Source organism: Budorcas taxicolor, chromosome 18 (assembly GCF_023091745.1).
Source record: "Budorcas taxicolor isolate Tak-1 chromosome 18, Takin1.1, whole genome shotgun sequence".
NCBI lineage: Eukaryota > Metazoa > Chordata > Mammalia > Artiodactyla > Bovidae > Budorcas > Budorcas taxicolor.
The window spans coordinates 65,490,443-65,514,150 of record NC_068927.1 but is presented as its reverse complement, the minus strand read 5'-3'; the positions used below and the strand labels follow the sequence as shown (position 1 = coordinate 65,514,150).

Sequence of the window (23,708 nt, the reverse complement as noted above, 5' to 3'; positions counted from 1 at the left end):
CTACACCCCAGGGAGACAAACTTTGTGGAAACACTTCACAAAGTGAAGTGACGTTCCTGAAGAAAGGAGGCTTCTTTCAGGCAGCTGAACTGGCCAAGGGGAAAGCGGGTTTCCTTAGTAATGGCTGGAATCTTTTTCAAGTTGATAATCTCATGGATTCACTTTCAGACCTCTCAAGGCAGCATGAACATTTATCTATTTGACCTTCAAAGTTGTTTGGATTTTGTGTAAAAATTTGTACTGAGTACATCAATGGTGCCAAATTCTAATTATAAAAAATAAATTAGTCATGGGTATATAAACGTACAGCATGGAGACAGTGGTTAATAATACTGTATTGCATAATGAAAAGTGGTAAGAGAGTCAATCTTCAAAGTTCTTGTCACAGGAAAATTTTTGTAGTATTTACAGAGGTGGAAATGGTGACAGATTTTATTTGGGGGGCTCCAAAGTCACTATGGATGGTGACTGCAGCCAGGAAATGAAAATACGCTTGCTCCTTGGATGAAAAGCTATGACAAATCTAGACAGTGTATTAAAAGCAGAGAACATCACTTTGTCAACAAAGGTCCATATAGTCAAAGCTATGTTTTTCCAGTAGTCACGTATGGATGTGAGAGTTGGACCATAAAGACGGCTGAGCACTGAAGAACTGATGCCTTCAAACTGTGGTGCTGGAGAAGCCTCTTGAGAGTCCCTTCAACAGCAAGGAGATGAAACCAGTCCATCCTAAAGGAAATCAACCCTGAATATTCACTGGAAGGACTGATGCTCAAATACTGTGGCCACCTGATGTGAAGAACTGACTCACTGGAAAAGACCCTGATGCTGAGAGAGACTGAGGGCAGGAGGAGAAGAGGGCAACGGAGGGCGAGATGATGAGATGGTGTCACCGACTCAATGGACGTGTGTTTGAGCAAACTCTGGGAGGTGGTGAAGGACAGGGAGGCCTGGTGTGCTGCAGTTCACGTGATCACGAAGAATCAGATGTGACAAACACTGAAAACAACCTGGCGGTAGATAGATATTAACTAGACTTATTTGACTGATTATCTGCAACGTATACAAATATCCAATCATAATGTTGTAAGACCTGAAGTGATACAATGTCACATTAATTATGCTTCAATAAAAGTGGGTATAAAACAAATATATAAATAATTACAGAAGAAAGGAATTGGCTATTACTGAAGCTGTCTACTATGTATCTAAGGGGCTTCCCAGGGGGCACAGTGGTAGAGCCTGCCTAATGCAGGAGACACAGGTTGAGCCCTGGTTTAGGGGAATCCCCCGGAGGAGGAAATGGCAACCTGCTCCAATATTCTTGCCTAGAAAATTCCGTGGACAGAGGACCCTGGAGTTGCAAAGAGTCAGACATGACTGAGAGGTTAAACACGGATGCACTACGTATTTAGCTACTTAACCACTTTTTCTAACAATTCAAGAGCAGAACCTAGGAGTTCTAGGATCCCTCAGGAGTGACTGGAAGGGGGAAACAGTGGAAAAACATGAAGCCAAGACACTAGAGGTCTGTATCAACCATAGACAAGAATCTAAAAGGGCACTGATATAAAAAGAAAAAATAGAATTCAGCACGTAGAAGATGACAAAGGTGACCACCAGCATCAGGGTGGTGTGGGCAGCTCTGGTCTCCGGGGGGCATCTGTGGTGCCCAGTGTGGGTGTGGGTATACTGCACCCTCTGGTGGTGTCTGAGCAGGAGAAGCACCGTGGAGCCACTGGACCAGACCATGAGGGTACGAAACACGGCATCAGAGATGAACCAAAAGTACATAAAACCTGCGTAAGGAGCTGTGGGTGAGCAGAACCACTTCCCTTGATTGTCAGTATCATTTCTTGTGTTCTCTGGACCAGTAATCATCAAGGGAACACAGATACTCATTAAGAAACTGAGCACCCGGCAGGTGCAGCAGGAAGGGCCAGTGACCCTGGGGGCCCTTCCTCTGAGCATCACCCACTCCACTCTCCTGGGGGTGAGACTGAAGGACTGATAGGTGCTCAGGACACAGGTGGAGCACAGGGCGGTGCTGAGAGCCACCCTCTGTACGTAATACACAAACTTACACCCGAGGCTGTTCAGGGGGTTCCTCAAAACAAAACCTGCCACTGTGTGGGGAACCCCAGAGGAGAGAATAATCAAGAGATTGGCCAGCACCAAGTGTGTGAGAATCACGTCTGTGCGTCTCTTTTTCTGGCCAAATAAGATTGGAGAGATGCTGTGGAAGAAAAGGATGACATTACCCAGAGCCCCAGCCACCACCTGGAAGAGAAAGATGGTTTTCAGAACCACCTCCCCTGGGTTTCTCAGGGCATCTCTATGAACAGACATGGAGAAGACGTCAGTGTCCTGAAGGTGAAAGGAAGCTGGGCAGGAGATGACATCACCAGTCATCTTACAGAATCAACATTGGGAAAGAATTATTGATCTTTTCCTCTCCTGAGAAGGGAGACACTGTCATACTCCACATGTGGAGCTCAACCTCTAGGACACATGCGTGACATCAGTTATACTTTTCACTATTAGTATATTAGGTCCTAATATGGCATATCCTTATTCTCCACCAGCATGTAAGTTCCATGAAGTTAAGAACCACACCCGGACTTCCCTGGGGCCCAGGGGTTAAGAAACCGGCTTGCAATGCAAGGACAGAGGATCAAACACTTATCGGGGAACCGAGGTTCCACAGGCCGAGGAGCAAGTAAGTCTATGCGCTGCACCTAAGACCCAATGCAGCCAAATAAATAAACACATTTTTTTAAAGGACCACTTTTATCTTGTTTACCAACATGGTCGATGCATAATAGATGTTACAAATATGTACTGAGTATATATGACTGTGCGACAGGACAGAAAAGCAGATACACCAAACCTCTTAGAGACATTCCTGCCTATTTTAAGAGTGCATGAAGGAAAAAAATCGCAAATTGCAAAAGTATTGAACTTATACGATTGTCCAGCTGATTTTAACACAGTTTCAACAGAGTCAGTTATCCACACTTGAAACTCACATTTCATCAGAATTACCACACACAGTATAACTTAAGAAATCAGTTGTGGACCTGCACTTTGTAGTTCCTCGTGTGAGGAGCTTGGGAGTCACCTCTCTGTCCTAACAAGGAAAACACCAAATAGACGGAAAATTCTCGAATCAGTAACAGAGGTGAGAGACAGGGGACATCACTGCCTCCACAAGGGAAGGGACAGCAGGTGAAGAGAAGGAACCAAGATTATACTGGAGCAAAGATTCCTGAGCAGAAATCCCTCTGGAGCAAGCCCTGGGTAGGAAATCCTGCCTCATAATCAATGGATTGATGGGGACTCCGTGTGCAGGAGTCTGACAGAATCTCCAGGAGGACCCCTCACCCCACAGTTCTGTGAGTCTGGTGACATTTCCCTCAGTTACTATCAGAGAAATCCACCAGATCACTTGGAGTTCTGTATCCGCTGTGACTAAACATGCACACAAGCCAGTAGAAGCAATAATTATTAGTGTGACGCTGCATCAGCAGAGAAGTGTGTAACTCACCTCATCCCAGGTGAGCACAGAAGTCAGAGCTGGTCTGTGCAGGCCTCTTAAGAGAGGGAGAAAGCCCTGCTGAGAGAGCTTGTCATGTGCCCAGGACCATGGACAGAGGAGTCGGGACCTCAGCCCTGCACAGAGGGACACAGGGGGGCCGCTGGGGAGGGCGGAGCAGGCTGCGTCCAGTGCAGAATCACTCAGCCTTTTCTGAGATTGCCTCTGATAGCGCTCAGTCTTAGCCACGACGACCACCTGGGGTCCTTGTCAATACTGGCCTTAGAATGTCTGAACTGGTACAACAAAACATCACCCACTTGAGAGGATTATAAGCAGAAATTTATTGCTCACAGTTCCAGAGGTTAGAAGTCCAAGATCAAGGCTGCAGCATGGTTCCTGTCTGAGGAGAGCTGCCTTCTTGATTCATGACTGGTGCCTCTTGCTGTGTTCTCAGGTGATGGAAAGAGTCATGGAGCTCTCCAGGTCTCTTTTATAAGGGCACTTTTATAGTTCATGACATCCTAACACCATCATGTTTAGGGTTATGATATCAATATATGAATTTTGGGACAGAAATACTCAGACAATTCCATGGTTCAAGCTACATTTCACTGTATTTGAAAATATTAAATTCAGCACTGAATTGTCACAGACAGTATTATGCTAATCCTATTACCATTTTTTAAAAAAAATTTATTTTGTACTGAGGTATAGGCGATTGACAATGCTATGATAGTTTCAGGTGAACAGTGAAGGGCCTCAGCCATACATATACACGTATCCATTCTCCACCAAACTCCCCTCCCATCCTGACTGCCAGATCAAATTGAGCAGAGTTCCCTGTGCTATACAGTAGGTCATTTGTTGGTTTTCCATTTTAGTACTTCCAATTCTTTAAAAAGGGCATACATTGCTTATTTTCTAGCATTTGCAGTTTTCACAGAGTTGAAAATTCATTAGATTTCATCTCATTACGAAGTCTTTTTTCTTTCTCCTCCTGCTCCAAAATAAAGTAGCGGGGGAGCATATCCCCCATTCAATCAGAGAGACAAAAATATGAGTAACATCTATACACACAACTTAAAAACATCCAGAACTCTAACAGAATGTGCCGGGGTCCAGCCCCTGCAGGATCCAGCGGAACCTGAAGGAAAAACAGCGTCGGTGGATGATTTAGAGAGAGAGATAAGGAAAGACTATTGTAGATAAGAAAATAGGGGAGAGACAGAGGCTGATATTCCTTGGTTTACATAGAAAGCCAATAAAACTTCGAGACAAGAAGTCTGCCCTGTTCACGGAGGCCACAGGTGCCTTCCCGGTCTCCCGAGGGAGTGAAGACGCAGAACGTCTTCCCGTTCAGGTCTTAGAAACCCGGGCAGATAAGTGAACGCAGGGAGCCTCCATGCTCCAAGGGAATCAGCCTGAAGAAAGAGGGAGGGAGAAAATGATTGACACGAGGAGACCAAGCTACTTCAGTAAGCAAGGCCCGATAGCTTTATTTTTTAAAGGTACTTATATAGCTTGTCTTATACATAGAGGGAAATGAAAGATGCAAAGTCATACAGAGTCAGCCCAAACATTACATCTGTTTTGTCTTTATCAAAACCAGGATTTTTTCTGCAAACCTTTCCCATATACAATGTTGTGTACATTATCCTCTGGCCTTGGAGGCCTGTGAACATTTTATGACCCTCTTTTGATAAAGGCTTCTCAACCAGAAAACTTATTTTCCCTTGAAATGTTTTTTCTTATATTTCTAATCTACGTCAGCCTCAGAAAGTATTAAACAGAGTTACAGTCTCACGAAGCAAAGGTGCAGTGAGTTACAAGAAAGAACCAATTAGCTCAAAAGTCCGATATGGTTCATTTCAAGGCTACACTTGTTTTTCTCACTTTCCAACTATGTTAACTAATGTACTCCCAGGTGCACAGTGGATAAGATATGGGAACTTGGCAATGAGCATTGGCCCAATAATGAAATCCTACATTAGCACTACTCTAATAACTTTTAACTCTTTGAAAGGCTCTATGTTTCAGGCTTTCTGTGCCTCTCACAGTTGGGAGGCTGTAAATAATCACATGTGTAGCTGTAGGAGTCTGGATATATCTGCCAAGCAAGCTAAAATGCTAACAGAGGGGTTTTGATTGGAAATATTTTTCTCATGTCCAGACTTATTAGCTATAGCCCTACGTTGATTTTCTCCAGAGAGGTGGTCAGGAATAGCCCCCTGTTAATGTCAGAGGAGTTGGTGAAAATCATGAAATAGTAAAACAGATTCTGGTTTTGGGGTAGATGTTCGAGAAAGCCTAGGGAGCCCGAAGAGTTCTGAAGCCTTGCTTAACAGTTCTCTTCCACATGACTTTTGTCATGGGTGGGATCTCCCGTGGTGGCTCCCGGCAGAATGTCTTAGCAGAAATTATAACCCACAGTCTAATTTGTTAGGTTCTGAGAAGTCACTAGACGGCTTTACACATGGTTGAGAAGCTCAGTGGCTCTGGTCATGCAGACCTGACAGATTCCGCAGTGACCCCCCCCCCTCTTTTGCCCTCATTGTCAAGGAACCCAGGGCACAGGGATTTGCAGTGAAGTCAGCGCCTTGGTCCCACCCAGATACACTGTTGTTGAATTATTACAACATCCAAGACCTGGAAATAATCTAAGTGCCCACTATAAACAAATAGACAAAGAAGCTGTGGTGTATTATACAATGGGATGTTTGTCATTGGAGGATGGCTGTTACAATGTTGTAACACAGGTTTTTATTGGAGTATAGTTGAGTTGCATTGCGTGCTTTACAATATTATTTAGTTTCTGCTGTACAGCAAAGTGATTCACTTATCCCCTCTTTTCTTCACCTTTAGGTCACCACTGAGCACTGAGCAGAGTTCCCTGTGCTATACGGTAGGTTCTCATTAGTTATCTATTTTACACACTGTAGTGTATACATGTCAAACTAACAGTATTAGTCATAAGCACTGAATCATTATTTTACCCATGAAACTGACATAACATTATATGAGCTTATATTCCAATTTTAAAACCTGCAAAAACAAAAGTTGGGCACTATCATATACAAAAATGATCTCAACTGGATCACCAGCGAAGTCCCCCAACGAGTCTTAACAGATTTAAGACTGAAATCTCATGAAGTGTCTTTTCTAACCCCTATGATATGAAACTAGATGCCAATAACAGCAGGAAAGTCGGAAAATTCACAGACACATGGAGATGAACAACCACCTCTAGAGCAAACAGTGGTCACAAAATGCAAAAGGAAATAAAAGACCTTGAGACAAGAGTGAGTGGAAACATAGCAAACAGAAGGTTATGGGATTTAGCACAAGTTGTTCTAAGAGGGGCCTTTTCACAACAGATGCCTACATTAAGAAAAAAGATTCTAGTAATCAAGCTAGCTTTTTACCACAAGGATCAACAGCAACCAAAACCCACCAAAATACCACCACCATCCCCTCCCCCGCCCCCCAAAAACCAAACCCCAAACTAAGGAAAAGTCAATGGATACGAGGAAATAAAACAGAACAGAATGGAAATAAATGAAGCAGAGACCAGAAAAACAATAGAGAAGACCAAGGAAACCACGAGCTGGCGTTTGGAAAGATGAACATTCCCCTTGTCACGGAGCACCTGCGGCAACGTGAGGAGGAAACAGCGCCTTCGGGCACCTCAGGCGTTTCTAACCCCACGGCCGCCCTCGCTCCTTTTCCCACCAGAGCGGCGGCATTCTTTCCCCTCAAAGCGGGAAAGCCGTCCTGGCCTCACCTCCCAGCTCCTAGTCGGCCCTCTTCCCGCCACGTCAGGGGTCTGGTCCCTCGGGCTCAGCCTCCTGGCTCCACCTGCTCAGAGTCACCTCAGGAGCGCCCCCAGTCACGACTGACCCACTCTCTTCACCTCAAGATGAGATCCATACCTTTTTGTTCGTTTCCTCCTCTCCGCTCTCTCTTCCTGATACATCGAGAGCTCTCGGAAACAAGAAATACTCTCCCGGCAGACGCAGCGCTCGCCCGACAAGCACCGTGGCTCCCGGCCGGCCTCTCCCTCAGCTCTGGCTCGTGCCTGAGCAGCTGTGTGCAGGCACCACCTCCGATTTCGCCAGAGTTTACCGGGACGAGGACCTAAACACTAACCCTGCTCTCGCGACAGTTCCTAGACGCTTACCCTTGCTCTCGCGACAGCTCCTGGTAACCCTGCTCTCGCGACAGCTCCTGGAAAGAGGACTTGGACACATGCTCCTGATCTCGCGACAGTTCCCGAGGCACAGGCCTGTTCAGGTACTTCTGATCTCGCTGTAGCTCCCGGGGCTCGAAGATGGACGTGCTCCCCTGATCTCCCGGCAGCCCCCGAGGAAAAGCCCCGGACAGGTGAGTGGACTGTGGGCCCTGCCCTGCACGACGGTACAGCGACTTCTACCTGCGCTGTGTCCCGTCCAGCCTCCTTCAGGCTGCGGTGGCCCATCCTGGGGGTGCCCTGAGCCTGGCCCTCCTAATGCGGCTGCTCCATGAATCCGATGGAACTGTATCAGCAGAAACCCTGACATGAATCTCAACGCACAGTAACTCCTCATAGGATCCTCCGGAAGCCCCCTCATGACTGCCTACATCACAGCTCCCAGTGACTCCTGTTCATGCCTGTCCTTTCATCCTCTTGCACCTCTCCTCCCACACACATGGCCCATGACCTTCCTGTGAGGCTGGGTATTCACTGGGGTGAGGTGTGGTCAATCCTACCGGATGTACATATCCTGGGAGACACAGAAATCAACCCCGCAGGTGAGGTGCCTCCCTGACACCAACAGTCACGATCAGAAGGACACACCTGCCCCCACACAGTCCATGACCCCCAGCCCCACACGGTCACACACGGGGGCCACCACCACAGCCAGAGTCAGAAACCAGCTCACAGCAGGTGCTGACAGGGCTCTTCCTTCATGAAACACCATTCAAGGCAGTTCTGGCTCTTTGGCTCCTGAGTACTTTTTGCTACACTAACTTTCTCGTATAGTTTGTTTTTTTTTTAACTTCTGTGAGTAAAAATGCCTACAACACAGTGGAAGCAGCAGGAATTAATTCTGTTGTGTTGACAGAGGAGTGTGTAACTCATCACAGGTGAGCCCTGAAATCAGAGCTGGTGTGTAGCCCAGTGCTGAAGGAAAGCAGGGTATGAGCTGCTTAGAGGCATCATCATGAGCTGTGGGCAACGGGACTAAAGGAGCCTGGAGTAGGGTCTTAGGTGCAGATATACTGAGAAAGGGGGCAGGGGGACTCCTTCCCCTGCAAGCATAGATGTGTGAGGTCTGCTACAATGAGCAGGGAAAGTGGAAGTCGCTCAGTTGTGTCCAACTCTTTTCGACCCCATGGACTATACAGCCCGTGAAATTCTCCAGGCCAGAGTACTGGAGTGGGTAACCTTCCCCTTCTCCAGGGGATCTTCCCAACCTAGGGATCGAATCCAGGTCTCCCGCATTGCAGGCAGATTCTGTACCAGCTGAGCTATCAGGAAAGCCCACAATGAGCAGGGCCCTTGTTAACAATAGAGAGGAGCTCAGTGACTGGGTCATCCAAGGCTTGGCACACATTCCAGAGAGACCCCATCCCTCCTCTCATCTTTAGAGACTCCAGGGCACAGGGATCTACGGTGGACCACCCGGCTCTGCTCCCGGCCTGAGACACTCCCTGGCTCACAACCGCCCTCCACCCAATAGAGCATGGATGAGGATGCTCAACTGGGGCTGTGTTGCCCCTGTCCTGCCCAGTGTGAGTTAAGTCTTAAAGTCCCTCTCCTGCTGGAGGCAACGTCTCTCCCAGTCTCTGCCCTGAGATTGAACAGAAGGAAGCACTCACCTGGCTGGTCTTTGCTTCAGAGCTCTGTGCAGGGACGTGTCACTCAGGATGAGCCCCGAGCACCTGAGATCGTGGTTATAGGGACGATGTTTCTAACCTTGGTCTTTCCACAGAGATTCCATTATCACGTCACCTGCTGAGTGGGTGACACTGACCTCGTGGGGAGTCTGGGGCGTTTCCAGTGAGGAGCAAATGTTATCCCCAGTGTAAATCATCTTCCTTCTTGGGTGATTAAGGACAGCTTTTGAGAATCAATGAAAAGATCCGAATGGGCAGCCAAATAGCTGGCAGAAAACTTTTTTCTGAATTCCCTGTGGAAAACGGTAGTTCAGAATCAAAGTTGTCATCAAGTACTATAGGATCGCTTGAAGGTGCATCAAACTTTGTTTTCTTATACCACACTTCCAATTGGGCTTATTCCTCAAGGTATTTTCTTATATATAGGCAGGTGTTTACCAATTCGGTTTTGGTAACAGTGTCTTTGAGCAGCTTTAATTCACATACCACATAACTCACCCATTTAAAGTACACCACTCAGTGATCTTACTTTATTCAGAGAGTGGTTTCTTTGTTGTCGTTTAGTCTCTAAGTCTTGCCGGACTCTTTGCGACCCCACTGGCTGTAACCCTGCAGGCCCTTATGTCCGTGGGATTTCCCAGACAAGAATACTGGAGTGGGTTGCCATTTCCTTCTCCAGGGGATCTTCCCCACCCAGGAATAAAATCCACGTCTCCTCATTTAGCCGGTGAATTCTTTACCACTGTGCCACCAGGAAAGCCTGTTGTGGTCTTTACCACACTCATTTTAGGAAATTTTCATCAACCTGGAAAAAAAGCCCAAATCCTTTTTTTTTTCTCTTTTTTCAGATTTTTACAATTAAACTATATATTTTATATTGGAGTATAGCCAGTTAACCAGGTTGTGACTGTTTCAGGTGGACAGCAAAGGAGCTCAGCTGTATATATGTATCCATTCTCCTCCAAACTGCCCTCCCATTCATTCCCCCACATAACACTCAATGCATTTTCATGTCTCCAAAATAATGAGCATCATCACTGGATCCCGAGTCTAGTATTCCTGTGACTTTCTATGAGAAATTTTGGGTGACCTCCTTGGGAGTCCTGTGGTTAAGACTCCACACTTCCAATGCAGAGGGTGCAGTTTCGATCCCTGGTTGGGGAACCAAGTTCCTACATGTCAAACAGCCAAAAAAAGTTTTTTTCTGGTCTAAGAAGTATTTATTACTCTCACGTACAGAAAGCTCAATAGTGTACATTAGCCCAGTTTGGTGGCCTGTTCTTTGACCCTCGCCTTTTCTACCTTGGCAACGGGAGCCACTGATTTGGGACCCAGGACACGGCCTCCCCAGTGATGGCGGGTCTCATGGTATCTGTTGTTGTAACGGGTGCTGACAGCTTCCACCAGCTCAGCCGAAGTGGTCTTGTCGTCCGAGCTGACTTGTGTAAAGGCAACGGTAGTACTGGTCTTCTTGTGCGCTAGACGCCCTGGCCTGGCCTTCCCTTGGACCGCCATCTTTTTTATTATTAATATTAAAAATGTTTAATTGGAGGATAATTGCTTAAAAATGTTGTGTTGGTTCCTGCCATATGACAACATGAAGCAGCTATATGTACATATACACCCCCTCTGAGCCTCCCTGCCCTCCCCATCCCACCCCTCTATGGCCCTCCCTGTGCTATACAGCAGCTTCCTGCTGGCTCGCTGCTTACACATGGAGTCGCATATATTTCAGTGCCGCCCCTTCAATTCACCCCTCGCTCGCCTTCCCCCCGCTGTGTCTAGGCGCCTGCTCTCTACCTCTGCGTCTCCATGCCTGCCTGGCAAACAGGTTCAGATGCCATTTCTCCAGGTTCCGTATGCGTGCGTTAATAGATGATGTTTGTTGTTCTCTCTCTGGTTTACTTCACTCTGTACAACAGGCTCTAGGTTCATCCGCCTCAGTCCAACTGACTCCCATTAGAGACCCCCATTCTTACTGTACCTGCTGAGCAGGAGGGCCACCAGTTCTGTGCCACATAGTAGGTTACCTTGTTTGTATATAGTAGTGTGAAAAATGAAGTAGAGTTGAAATTACTTCTATTCAGTTATTTTAAAGATAAAAATAATGCATAGGCAGTTAATTTCTTACTGTTTAAGAGGAGGTTGTCTGCCACTAAATATACTTCTACTATTGATCCCATTTTATTACCTTTTATGCACTTTAACAGGAAAAATAGGAAGTAAAATTACGATATTTTTTTAGATAAATAGATACTGAAAAAATCCACTCATAGTAGAACTAACTCCTTAAAAGTCAAAGGGACTTCTTCACTCAGAAGACAAATTGTAACAAAGAAAGAAACACTTACAAAAAAGAACTGCAAGCATTGGAAAAGGCAATCACATTGACACACGCATAAACTCTACTTTCTCTTCATTTCTTATTTTGTATAAGGCACAACTATCTCATGACAGCTAAAACCATAGCATTACTTGTCAGTAATAATGTATATAGATATTCTATCGGGGGATCCTTACATGATGACCAAAAGGTCACTGGAAGACAGCTATACATTAGCACCTTAAATTTAAAAATAGGACTTTACAAATAACACACTAAAAGGAAGGCAAAAAAAAAACAGAAAAAAAAAAAAAACAAATTGGACCAATAGAAACAAATCTCAAATTTACAAAATGCGATCATGAAAACTATATCTTCAAGTGACAAATGAAAAAGAAGGCAGCTACTGGTCTTTCCTTCAGCTCACACCATCCATCTAATCGACTAAATTTATTGAGAGTCTACCATGTAAACAATCCAGGTTTAAAGGAGAAGCAAGCCATTGAACAGCACTGATTTTCTGTGTAACACTACAGCACATTGGAGAAATGGGAGTGAAATAAAGGTACACGGTAAGATAGAAAAGCATATTCTCCATTTTCATGTGTATTACCTTTATCTCAGAAATCAAATCTGCACCCACCCAAGAATAATATTCACGGAGATCAATATTGGATTATGTGCCAGTGTGTGTCCACTATTAGCTGCAACACACAAGGATAAAATTTGGTGAAACTCTTGAAATGTTCCTAAAGAAAGGAGATTTTCTTCAGACAGCTGCATTGGTCAAGGGTGAAATGGTTTCCTTAGTAATGGTTTGTACATTTCTCAAGCTGATGATTCATGGATTGACTTTCAGATCTAAGGCATCTCTGGAATTAAATGAACCTTCTCAGCTCATTGGAAATTATGTAGAAATTTGGTGTTGAGTGCAGACACCAAAAGGTATCAACTTCTACTTATAAAATAAGCTAGTCAAGGGGATGTGATGAACCACATGGTGAATATAATCAGTTGCATTTCATCGCATAAGTCGCTTCCGTCATGTCCGACTCTTTCTTTGTGACCCTATGGAACACAGCCTGCCAGGCTCCTCTGTCCTTCTAATTCTCCAGGCAAGAATACTGGACTGGATTTCTGTACCCTCCTCCAGGGGATCTTCCTGACCCAGGGACTGATCCCACGTCTCCTGCATTGGCAGGTGGGTTCTTTACCTGTAGCGCCACCTGGGAAGCTCAGCATGTGTGAGAGTCAAACATACAAAAAAACTAAGAACGTGGCATCTGGTCCCATCACTTCATGGCAAATAGAAGGGGGGAAGTGGAAACGGTGACGGATTTTATTTTCTTAGGCTCCAGAATCACTGCGGATGGTGACTGCAGCCATGAAATGAAAAGACTGGATGAAACGCTATGATAAGTCTAGAGAGTATATTAAAAAGCAGAGACATCACTTTGCTGACAAAGGTTCAGATAGTCAAAGCTATGGTTTTTCCAGTAGTCATGTATGGATGTGAGAGCTGGACCAAAAAGAAGGCTGAGCGATGAACAATGGATGCTTTTGAACTGTGGTGCTGGGACTTGAGAGTCCCTTGGACTGCAAGGGGATCTAATTAGTCGAAAAGGAAATCAACCCTGAGTATTCATTGGGAGGACTGATACTGAAGCTGAAGTTCCAACACTTTGGCACCTGATGCAAGGAGCCGACTCGTTGGAAAAGACCTTGATGCTGGGAAAGACTGAAGGTGAAAGGAGAGGGGAGTGACAGAGGATGCAATGGTTTAATAGCATCACACTCAGTGGACTTGAATTTTGAGCAAACTCCGGGAGCTGGTGAAGGACAGGGGAGCCTGGTGTACTGCAGTCCATGGGGTCGCAAAGAGTTGGATACAACTTAATGACTGAAGAAGAACAACAAGAGAGTCAACCTTCAAGGTTCTCATCACAGGGACTTCCCTGGTGGTTAAGACTTGGACCTTCCACTGCAGGGGGTGCTGATTTGATCCTTGGTTTTGGAACTAACATCCCATGTGCCCCACAGCCAAATAATAAAGAACTAAATAAAATCAATAAACTTGGCAAAGTTCGTATCACAAGAAAGAAGTTCGTATCATCTGTGAACGTGCAGGGATCATAACTGGACTTACTATGATCATTCTGCAACATAAATAAATGCCCACTCATTGTGTTGTCTGTCTGAAACGAATGCAAGGTTATGTGTTAATTATACCTCAAAAAAAAGGATACTGAGTACTTCAGAATAATTATGGCTATTGAAAGTGATTACTAGATATTTAGCACTTTAACCATACATTCTAACAAGTCAAGAGCAGAACCTAGGAGTTCTAGGATCTCTAAGAAGCAGCAGGAAAGGGCAAATGGTAGGAAAACAGGAGCCCAATGCATTAGAGGTCTGTATCAGCCATAGACGAATATCGAAGAAGGCTGCAATATAAAAAGACAGAACAGAATTTAGGAAGTAGAAGGTGACGAAGGTGACCAGCAGCATCAGGATGGTGTGGGCGGCTCTGGTCTCCGGGGGGCATCTGTGGTGCCCAGCGCGGGTGTGGATATACTGAACCCTCTGGCGGTGTCTGAGCAGGAGAAGCACCATGGAGCCACTGGACCAGACCATGAGGCCAATAAACACGGCATCAGAGATGGACCACAAATAGCTCGTACCTGTTTCAGCAGGTGAGGATGAACAGAACCACTTGTCTCTGGTATCAGTATAGTTGTGTGTGTCCTGAGGACCAGTGATTTTCAGAGGAGCAATGACGTTCATTAAGAGACTGAGCACCCAGCAGGTGCAGCAGGAAGGGCCAGTGACCCTGGGGGCCCTTCCTCTGAGCATCACCCACTCCGCTCTCCTGGGGGTGAGCGTGAAGGACTGATACGTGCTCAGGACGCAGGTGGAGCACAGGGCGGTGCTGCGAGCCACCCTCTGTATGTAATACACAAACTTACACCCAAGACCCGACAGGGGCTTCCTCGGAATAAAAGCTGCCATTGTGTGGGGAATGCCAGGGGACAGAAGAACCAGGAGATTGGCCACCGCCATGTGGGTGTGAATCATGTCTGTGGGTCTCTGGCTCTGACCAATCAAGACTGGAGAGATGCTGTGGAAGAAAAGGATGACATTGACCAGGGACCCAATTCCCATCTGTATAAGATACGTGATTTTCAGAGCAGCCTGACTTGTGGTTCTCAGGGCATCTTTGTGAAAAAACATGGAGAGGACGTCAAGAGTGTCCTGGAGCAGAAAGAAGGCTGTGGTCGCGGTGACATCAGCTGTCTTCTTATAGAACCAATACTGGACAAGGATTCCCACATTTTATTTGTCCTGAAAAAAAAAAAAAGTGTCTCACAGTCTAGAGAATGACTTTACCAGGATAACATAATCCAGACACCAGTTAAAGCATTCACCGTTATTTATTTGGTTTTGCTTTGTATTTACTTTTACATCCTGATGTTTGATCTCCATGCAGGATCTACAAAGTGATGGTTATATCTATTTTGTTGAACAACATTGTTGGTCTAGTTCACCCATTTTTGTCATTATTCACAGAAATAGAAAAAAAAATCTGCAAATTGTATGCAACCATAAAATACTCCCAAATACTCTAAACATCTTGTGAAAGAAGAACAAAACATCGAGCTTCCTCATTTCAAACTATATGTCAGATCAGTGGTAACAGAAACGGTATGGTATAGGCATAAAGACAGATCAATGGGATGGAATAGCGAGTGCAGAAATAAATCTATGCTCCTCTGGCTAATCAGTTTTCACAAAGGCACTAAGGATACATAATGGTAAAAGGCTAGTTTCTTTAATAAATGGTGTTTGGAAAATTGGAAATCCACATCTAAAGATAAAAACTTAGAGACTAGACCTTACAATTCTGACCAGAAGAAAAAAAATGTAACTATGTATATAATAGGTGTTAATTAGACGCACTGTGATCAGCTGCAATATATGCAAACAGTGAATCATAAAACTGACATAACGTCATGTCAATTATATCTCAATTTCAAAAACTGAAAAAGAAGCTGGACGCTGTTTTACACCACACACAGAAATGGTCTGAACTGCATTAACATTTGGATGCAAGATCTGAAACCATGAAATTCCTAGAGGAAAGAAGCAAGCTCCCTGACATTAGTCTTGGTCATAATGGTTTGGATTTGACAACAAAAGCGAAGGTGAAGCAGTGGTATATCATGTAAGAGCGTCTTCAGAGCAAAGGAAATCATGAAAATGCAGGTATGCATAGGAGACAATATTAGCGAACCACATACCCAGTAATGAGTGAATATCCAATTTGGGCAGATCCCCAAATCATCCAGTTTAAAACGGGCAAGGGAGGGTCAAAGGCTCAGAGTTTACACCCGGTAGTCACGTAATGGCTCACCAGCAAAGAATTCGCCTGCATTGCAGGAGCTGCCGGAGACGCAGTTTCGATCCCTGGTGCAGGAAGATCCCCTGAAGGAGGAAAGGGCAACCCACTCCAGTACTCTTGCCTGGGAAAATTTCCATGGACAGAGGAGCCCCGTGGGATCATTTGTGACATGGCCTTTCTTAAGAGTGCTCCATGGAACGTCCTTGGGGGTCTAGTGGTTAAGAATCTGCCTGACAAGGCAGAGGACACAAGTTTGATCCCTGGTTCAGGAGGATCCCACATGACTTGGGGCAACTAAGCCCGAGTGCCACAACCCTGAGCCCACCCTCTAGAGCCGGGAGCCTGAACTACCGAAGCCTGCACACGCTAGAGCCCAAGCTCCGCAAGAGAGGCCACCGCAGTGAGAAGCCTGTGCACCGCAATTACAGAGCAGCCTCCGCTCGCAAGGAGAGAAAGCCCGCACGCCGCAATGGAGACCCAGTGCAGCCAAAAATGAAGGAAGGAAGAAACAAATATTTTTTAAAATTAAAAAGAGCTCCATTATTGTCCCCAGGATTATACTTCAAACCACTGACACCCATTCTCTTACGTGGACACTTTCCCATTTGATGCAGCCCATAAATTAGGTTTTTCCTCAATTAAATACCTCAGCTAAATAGGATGGATTTTTTTTTTTAACAGCAAGGCCTTCAAACATGCTTCTAAGAACTGAACTGTTCTGTTTTTTAACAGTATCTCAGATTGAACTTAGAACTTTCCAGTTACTTTTTTTTTTTTTTTTCCAAGTCAGTTCTTGGAAGATATTTTTATATCTTTTTTCTTTTCTTTTTGGGAGATATTTTTGAAGGGTATAAAGGAAATGTAAAGGGGTCTGGTTGATGGCTGAAAGAGAGTGAGAATTTTAAGAAGTCACCAAGAGCAGACTACAAAGAGGTCTGAGGACTGGAATTTAATTCTGCTGGCATGGGGAGTGCCGCAATCAGATACAACACTGAAAAGCATGGACTTGGGACTGTGTGGACGGTGAGTGGGGAGGCAGAGATACCTGGGAAGATGCTGGGGCCATGAGGCAAGAGGTAGCTGCGGTCTTTACCAGAGCAGTGGCAGAGACATGGGGATAAAGGGTGGACCAAATCTGGGGGATGTAATATACAGTATGATGACTATAGTTAATAATACTGTTTTGCATATTTGAAAGTTGCTGAGAAAGTAGATTTTAAAATCCTCATCACAAGAAAAGAATTTTTTGTAATTGTATATGGTGATGGATATTAACTAGGCTTATGTAGTGATCATTTCATAATGCATACAGATATTGAATTATTATGTTGTATACTTGAAACCAGCACATGTTATATATCAGGTATAACTCAGTATAAAAAAATGGACTAGGAATGGCTTCAGAAAGTAGAAAGGGCAGGGCATGGAGACTGGATGGGAGGATGAAGAGTCAAAGTGGGGGGTCCAGATTTCCAGGTGAGGGGGATGGTGGCATCAACCACTAAGAGGGCAAACATAAGAAATATAGCTGTGGCAAGGGTGGGAAATATGTGTTAGTTCTTTTTAATTAAAAAATTGTTTAATTATAGAATATATTATTGTACAAATGTCAACACAAAAGAATTAAAATTCCTCTATTCACCCCCCCCCCCCCAAAATGGGCTAAGGACCTGAACAGACATTTTTCCAAAGAAGACATACAAAGAGTTAAAAGGTACATGGACGGGAGTTCAGTATCTCTAGTCATGAGGTCAAAATTACAATGAGATAACATTTCTCACCTGTTAGTCTGTCTGTTCTCCAAAAACCAAAAGGCAACACACTGGCGAGGAGGTTGAGAGAAAGAAACGCTTTACACACTGTTGGGAATGTAAGCTGGTACATCCTCATGGAAAACGTTACGGAAGTTCCTCAGACGTTAAAACCAGAACTCCCATACCAGCCAGCAGTCCCGCTTCTAGGATAGATCCAAGGAAAAGAAACCACGATCAGGAGGAGACACCTGCACTCCGTGTTCACTAGTACCTTATTACGACAGCCAAGACATGGAAACAACCCAAGGGTCTACTGATAGAAGAACAGATAAGGAAGCTGTGACGTGTTACACAGTGGAATACTTTTGTATTCAGCTTCTGTTGCTTTACAATGTTGAGTTACATCTACTGTACAGCAATAGAATCCGCTATACACATACGCTTATCCACTCCTTGTTACATTTCCCTCCCATTTAGGTCACCACAAAGCACTGAGTAGAGTTCCCTGTGCTAAACAGTAGCTTCTCATTATTTGTCACTTTATACATAGGGGTTGGGGAAGGAAATGGCAACCCACTGCAGTATTTTTGCCTGGGAAATCCCGTGGATGGAGGAACATGGCGGGCTGCAGTCCATGGGGTCACAAAGAGTCAGACACGACTGAGCGGCTGCACAGTAAGCGCAGCTGCTCCAGTTAAAAAGGCAGAGGGCATTTTGCCATTCAGTTAGACAGAGGAAAACATGAGCCACACTGACGTACATAACACAAATGCAGAGAGAGTCACAGTGAAATATCACGGCAGGAATTCCTGAGCCGACTGCAGCCGGTGAAGCAACTGTGAAGGTTGTTCTTACAGGGCAGCCTGTCTCTCTGTGCTTCTGTTTGTGTGTGTGTCTGTCACTGGATCTTATTTCAGGACTTGCAGGTTCTAACCCAGACTCTGCACATCTATTTATCTCACCTTACTCACATCCAGCACTAATCAATTAGGTTCGAGGAGGTCACTAGAACCTTTTATACAAGATTGAGAAGCCCGGGGCTCCGCTCATACAGGACCTGGCACAGATTCCACAGTGACCCCCTCCCTCTTCCCCTCATTGTCGGGGACCCCAGGACCCGGGATTTGCAGTGAACTCCCAGCTCTGGTCCCACTCAGATACACACCCCAGCACATTCCCCCCTTCCACCTGCCAGCCAGGGCACGGGGGCACCTGTCCTGCCCAAGGTGCTGACAATGCAGCTCTGAGCTCCTCTCCTGCTGAGAGCCGGCTCTCCTGTTTCCTGCCCTGAGGCTGAACACAAGGGAGCACTCACCTGCCTGCGCTCGGCGCCACACTCTGTGCAGGGAAGTGTCGGTCGGGACGGGCCCCAGTTATAGGGGCAGGGCCCCTGGGCCCGCTCTCCCCACAGAGGAGCCATTATCATGTCATCTGGAGCGGAGGTGACATGTCTGCATGGAGAGTCTGGGGCGTCTCCAGTGAGGGCCAGATCTTACCCCCAGTGCTCGTCACCCTCACCCACCCCTGGGGACTAGGGACAACAACTGGCAATTACTGAGAAGGTCCACGCGAGCAGCTGAGCAGAGGGCAGGAGCGTTTTCTGTGTTCCCTGCGGGAGAGCCCAAGTTCACAGTGAAAGTCATAGCCGGGGGAGGGACACTCACAGAGCACCCGGGCTCCCTTCACTGTCTCCCGGTGGGCATTTTCCTTCATGGCCTCACTCTTCCAAACTGTTCCAAAGTGTGTTCTCACTGATCATCAGCGTGGGATCTGGAGGCTTGGCTTCCCTTGAGTTTAAGTTTCACAACACTTTCTATATATGATCTCGGTCTGTTTAATCTGGAAAATAATCTCTTTGAAGCTGCTGTTTCCCTCCTCCCAGTCCTCAGGTCTCCCTCGTGTCCACATGACTCTATAAGGAGATTATTATTTGTTCTAAGTCACCCATGGATCTCCCTCTGACCACCAGCCTGTCTCTAGGTTCTCAGCCATTTGAGTTGGATAGGAGATAAAATAGACTTTGTCAAGGGACAAAGAAGAACACTACATAATGAACAAGGGACAAGTGATCGATTGAAGAAAAAGATATAATAATTTTAAATATATATACACCAACATTTGTTGTGCAGTTGCTAAGTAGTGTTTGACTCTTTGTGACCCTATGAACTACAGCACATCAAGGCTTCCTTGTCCTTTGATATCTCCCAGAGTTTGCCCAAGTTCATGCCCACTGAGTTGGTGATGTCATCCAACCATCTCATCCTCTGTTGTCCCCTTCTCCTCCTGCCCTTCCATTGAGTTGGCTCTTCCCATCAGGAGGACCAAGTATTGTACCTTCAGCTTCAGCATCAGTCCTTCCGATGAATATTCAGGGTTGCTTTCCTTTAGGATGGACTGGTTTGCACTCTCTGCTGTCAAAGGGACTCTCAAGAGTCTTCCCCAGCACCACAATTCAAGCATCCATTTTTCACAGGAGCACCTCAAAGTATAAGCCAAATATTGATAGACATAAAAGGAGAAGTCAACAGAAACACAGTCATAGGAGGGGATTTCAACTTTCCACTTACATCAGTAAATAGATCACCCAGGCAGAAAATGAAAGAAGCACAGCCTGAAAATAACACATTGGACCTTCGACTCTGTAGTTGGTATATATCGAGCATCCATGCAAAAGCAGCAGGATACACAATGTCTTCAATGGCACGTAGGTTGTTCTACAGGAGGTTCACAGGCTGGGTCATAAAGCTAGCCTCAGTAAAGTTAAGAGAATTGAAATGATCTCAAAAGTCTTTTCAAATTGCAATGCTATGAGACGAGAATCAACTACAAGGAAAAACCTGAAAAATAACCACATGGAGGCTAAACAACATGCTACTGAAAAACCAATGGTTTGCTGAAGAAATAAAGGAGGAAATGAAAAATCCCAGAGAGGAATGAAAATGAAAGTATGCTGATTCAAAACCTATGGGATGCCGCAAAAGCAGCTCTCAGAGGGAGGTTTATACAGATTAAAGCCACAGAACTAGAGAAAAAACTCAGCTAAACACCTAATATTACACCTAAAGCAACTTGAGAAAGAAGGACAGCAACACCCAAAGTTAAAAAGAAAGAAGTCATAAAGATCACAGCAGAAATAAATAAAATGGAGAGAAAGATAAGTGATAGAGGAGGTCAATGAAATTAAAAGCTAGTTCCTTGAAAAGATAAACAAGATTGATTAACCTTTAGCCAGACTCGTTAAGAAAAAAAAGGGAGAGATCTCAATCAATAAAATCCAAAGAGAAAAATGAGAAAGTACAACCAACACCCCAGAAATACAAAAAATCTTAAGAGACCACTTGGGTCTATAAAATGGAAAACATGGAAGAAATGGACAAATCCTTAGAAAGGTACAACTTTCCAAGACTGAACCAGGAAGAAATGGAAAATATGAACAGACCAAATACCACAATGTCCAAAGAAAAGACAAAATAAAACACAGGAATAGTAAGATCGGACAAACAGAAAATAAATCCCAAGTTGCTGTTTGCAAGGATGAAAATGAAATACTCAAGTGACAAATATGAAGAGGAAAGCCTCTAGTCTGTCCTTCCAATTATTGTGTCCGCCTAAACAATAGAATTTGATGATGGTCGACTATGTAAAGAAAATCCAGGTTTAAAGGAGAAGGTTAATATAGAAAAAGACCTTCTTCACTTTTCAGATTTCTTATCTTCACTAGGAAATAACATCTCCATGCACCATGGATTAATATTTAATGAGACCAATAACTGAATTATGGGCTAACGTATGCCAGGTATTACCCACAACTAATGGAGATAAAGTTTGTGGAAACTCTTGAAATGATCCACAAGAAAGGAGTATACTTTCAGAAAGCTGCCATAGTCAAGGGTGAATGGCTTCCTCAATAATAATCTGTGTCTTTTCTGAGCAGATAATTTCATGGATTGACTTTCAGATCCCCCAAGTTAGCACCTGCATTAAATTAACCTTCTTTGTTCATTGGATTTTACATACAAATGTCAACAGGCATCTACAGCTTGTTACAAAATAAATAAGTCGTGGGAATGGGATGTCCAGCATGGTGACTGTGGTTCATCACACTGCATTGCGTTGTTGGAAAATGCTGAGGCATTCACACTTTAAGTTCTCACCAGGAGAAAGCATTTGTACCATGTGTGGGGAGGGGTGCAGATGGTAAAGGAGAATTGTGGTGATCAATTTGCAGCATGTGCCAGTATCCATATGGCGTGATGTTACTTATTAATTACGACTAATGTAACGCTCCTTATTCATTATGACTCAATTAAAAAACTTGGTGCTGATTAGTTACAGGATAATTTCTGTTATAATTCAAGCTGTCTGCTAAATACAATAAATTTAAGGTGAGAACTTTTAGTCATACCTGCTAACAACTCAAGAGCAGATCCTAGCAGTTCTAGGATCCCTGAGGAGCAGCAGGAAGGGAGAAATGGTGGAAAAACAGGAAACCAAGATATCAGAGGTCTGTATCAACCATTGTCGAAAATCAAAAAAGGCAGTGATATAGAAAACAAGAATAGAAGACACCGCGTAGAAGATGACGAAGGTGACCACCAGCATCAGGATGGTGCGGGCGGCTGTGGTCTCTGGGGGGCATCTGTGGTGCCCAGTGGGGGTGTGGATATTCCGCACCCTCTGGTGGTGTCTGTGCAGGAGAAGCACCGAGGAGCTGCTGGACCAGACCACGAGGCCAATAAACACGGCGTCCGAGGTGGACCACAGGACGACAATCCCTGCGCTGGGACTTGAGGAGGAGCAGAACCAATCGCCCTGCGCATCAGTATAATTGTGTCTGTTCGGTGAAGCAGTGATTTTCACAGGAACATAAATGTACATTAAAACACTGAATAGCCAACAGGTGCAGCAGAAAGAACCTGTGACCCTGGGGGCTCCTCCCCTGAGCCATGACCTCCCTTCTCTCCCAGGGGTGAGAGTGAAGGACTGATAGGTGCTCAGGACACAGGTGGAGCACAGGGCGGTGCTGCAAGCCACTTTCTGTAAATAGTACACAAATTTACACCCAAGAGGACACAGGGGCTTCCTTGAAATGAAAGCTGCCATTGTGTGGGGGATCCCGGAGGAGAGAAGAACCAAAAGGTTGGCCACAGCTATGTGGGTGAGAATCGTGTCTGTGGGTCTCTTCTTGTGTCCAGACAAGATAGGAGAGATGTGATAGAAAAAAAGAATGACATTGGCCAGAGACCCAACTCCCATCTGTAAGAGATACATGGTTTTCAGAGCTGCCTGGCTTGCGGTCACACGGACATCTTTCTCCAAAGACGTGGAGTGGCTGTCAGAGTGACCTGGAGCAGAGGAGAGGCTGGGCAGTGATGACATCAGCAGTCTTCTCACGGAACCAACTAGGAAAAGGAGTCTCACCCTTCAACTGTCTTGAGAAAAAAAGACGCTGTCATACTCCAGAGAAATGGTTTCACCTGCAGAACATACAGTTGGCATTAGGTATACCTTTCACCATCACAAACTTTTATTTACTCCTATTGACTTGTATATTCCTGTTCTCCACACGTGTGAGCAAGGTCCACGAACATAGGGACCATGTCTGTCACGTTCAACAACATTGTTGACCCATAATAATTTTTAAAATATATAACAAGTATATGAATAAGTGACAGGAGATAAAGACAAACTCTACCCCTTTAGAATTCACGGTCATCTTGCTTATTACAAGAATGTATCGGGTGATGTCACCAACATGGCAACACAGGAGGCTCCTTCCTCCCACAGACACAGCAAAAACACCTACACGTGGATCAA

At 45.0% G+C, this 23,708-nt stretch overlaps 3 protein-coding genes across 3 annotated transcripts; all 3 read right to left on the bottom strand.

Annotated features, from left to right (window-relative positions):
* Window positions 1-1,440: 1,440 nt before the first annotated feature.
* Window positions 1,441-2,349, bottom strand: LOC128063755 (vomeronasal type-1 receptor 1-like). Its single transcript, XM_052656569.1, has one exon. It carries the CDS (start codon window positions 2,347-2,349, stop codon window positions 1,441-1,443), a length of 909 nt encoding a protein of 302 aa, XP_052512529.1.
* An 11,711-nt stretch (window positions 2,350-14,060) lies between these two features.
* Window positions 14,061-14,969, bottom strand: LOC128063752 (vomeronasal type-1 receptor 4-like). The gene has a single exon (XM_052656566.1). The coding sequence runs from the start codon at window positions 14,967-14,969 to the stop codon at window positions 14,061-14,063; it is 909 nt and encodes a 302-aa protein (XP_052512526.1).
* A 7,338-nt stretch (window positions 14,970-22,307) lies between these two features.
* LOC128063749 (vomeronasal type-1 receptor 1-like) lies at window positions 22,308-23,177 on the bottom strand. Its single transcript, XM_052656562.1, has one exon. The coding sequence runs from the start codon at window positions 23,160-23,162 to the stop codon at window positions 22,308-22,310; it is 855 nt and encodes a 284-aa protein (XP_052512522.1). The 5' UTR covers window positions 23,163-23,177.
* Between the last annotated feature and the right edge of the window lie 531 nt (window positions 23,178-23,708).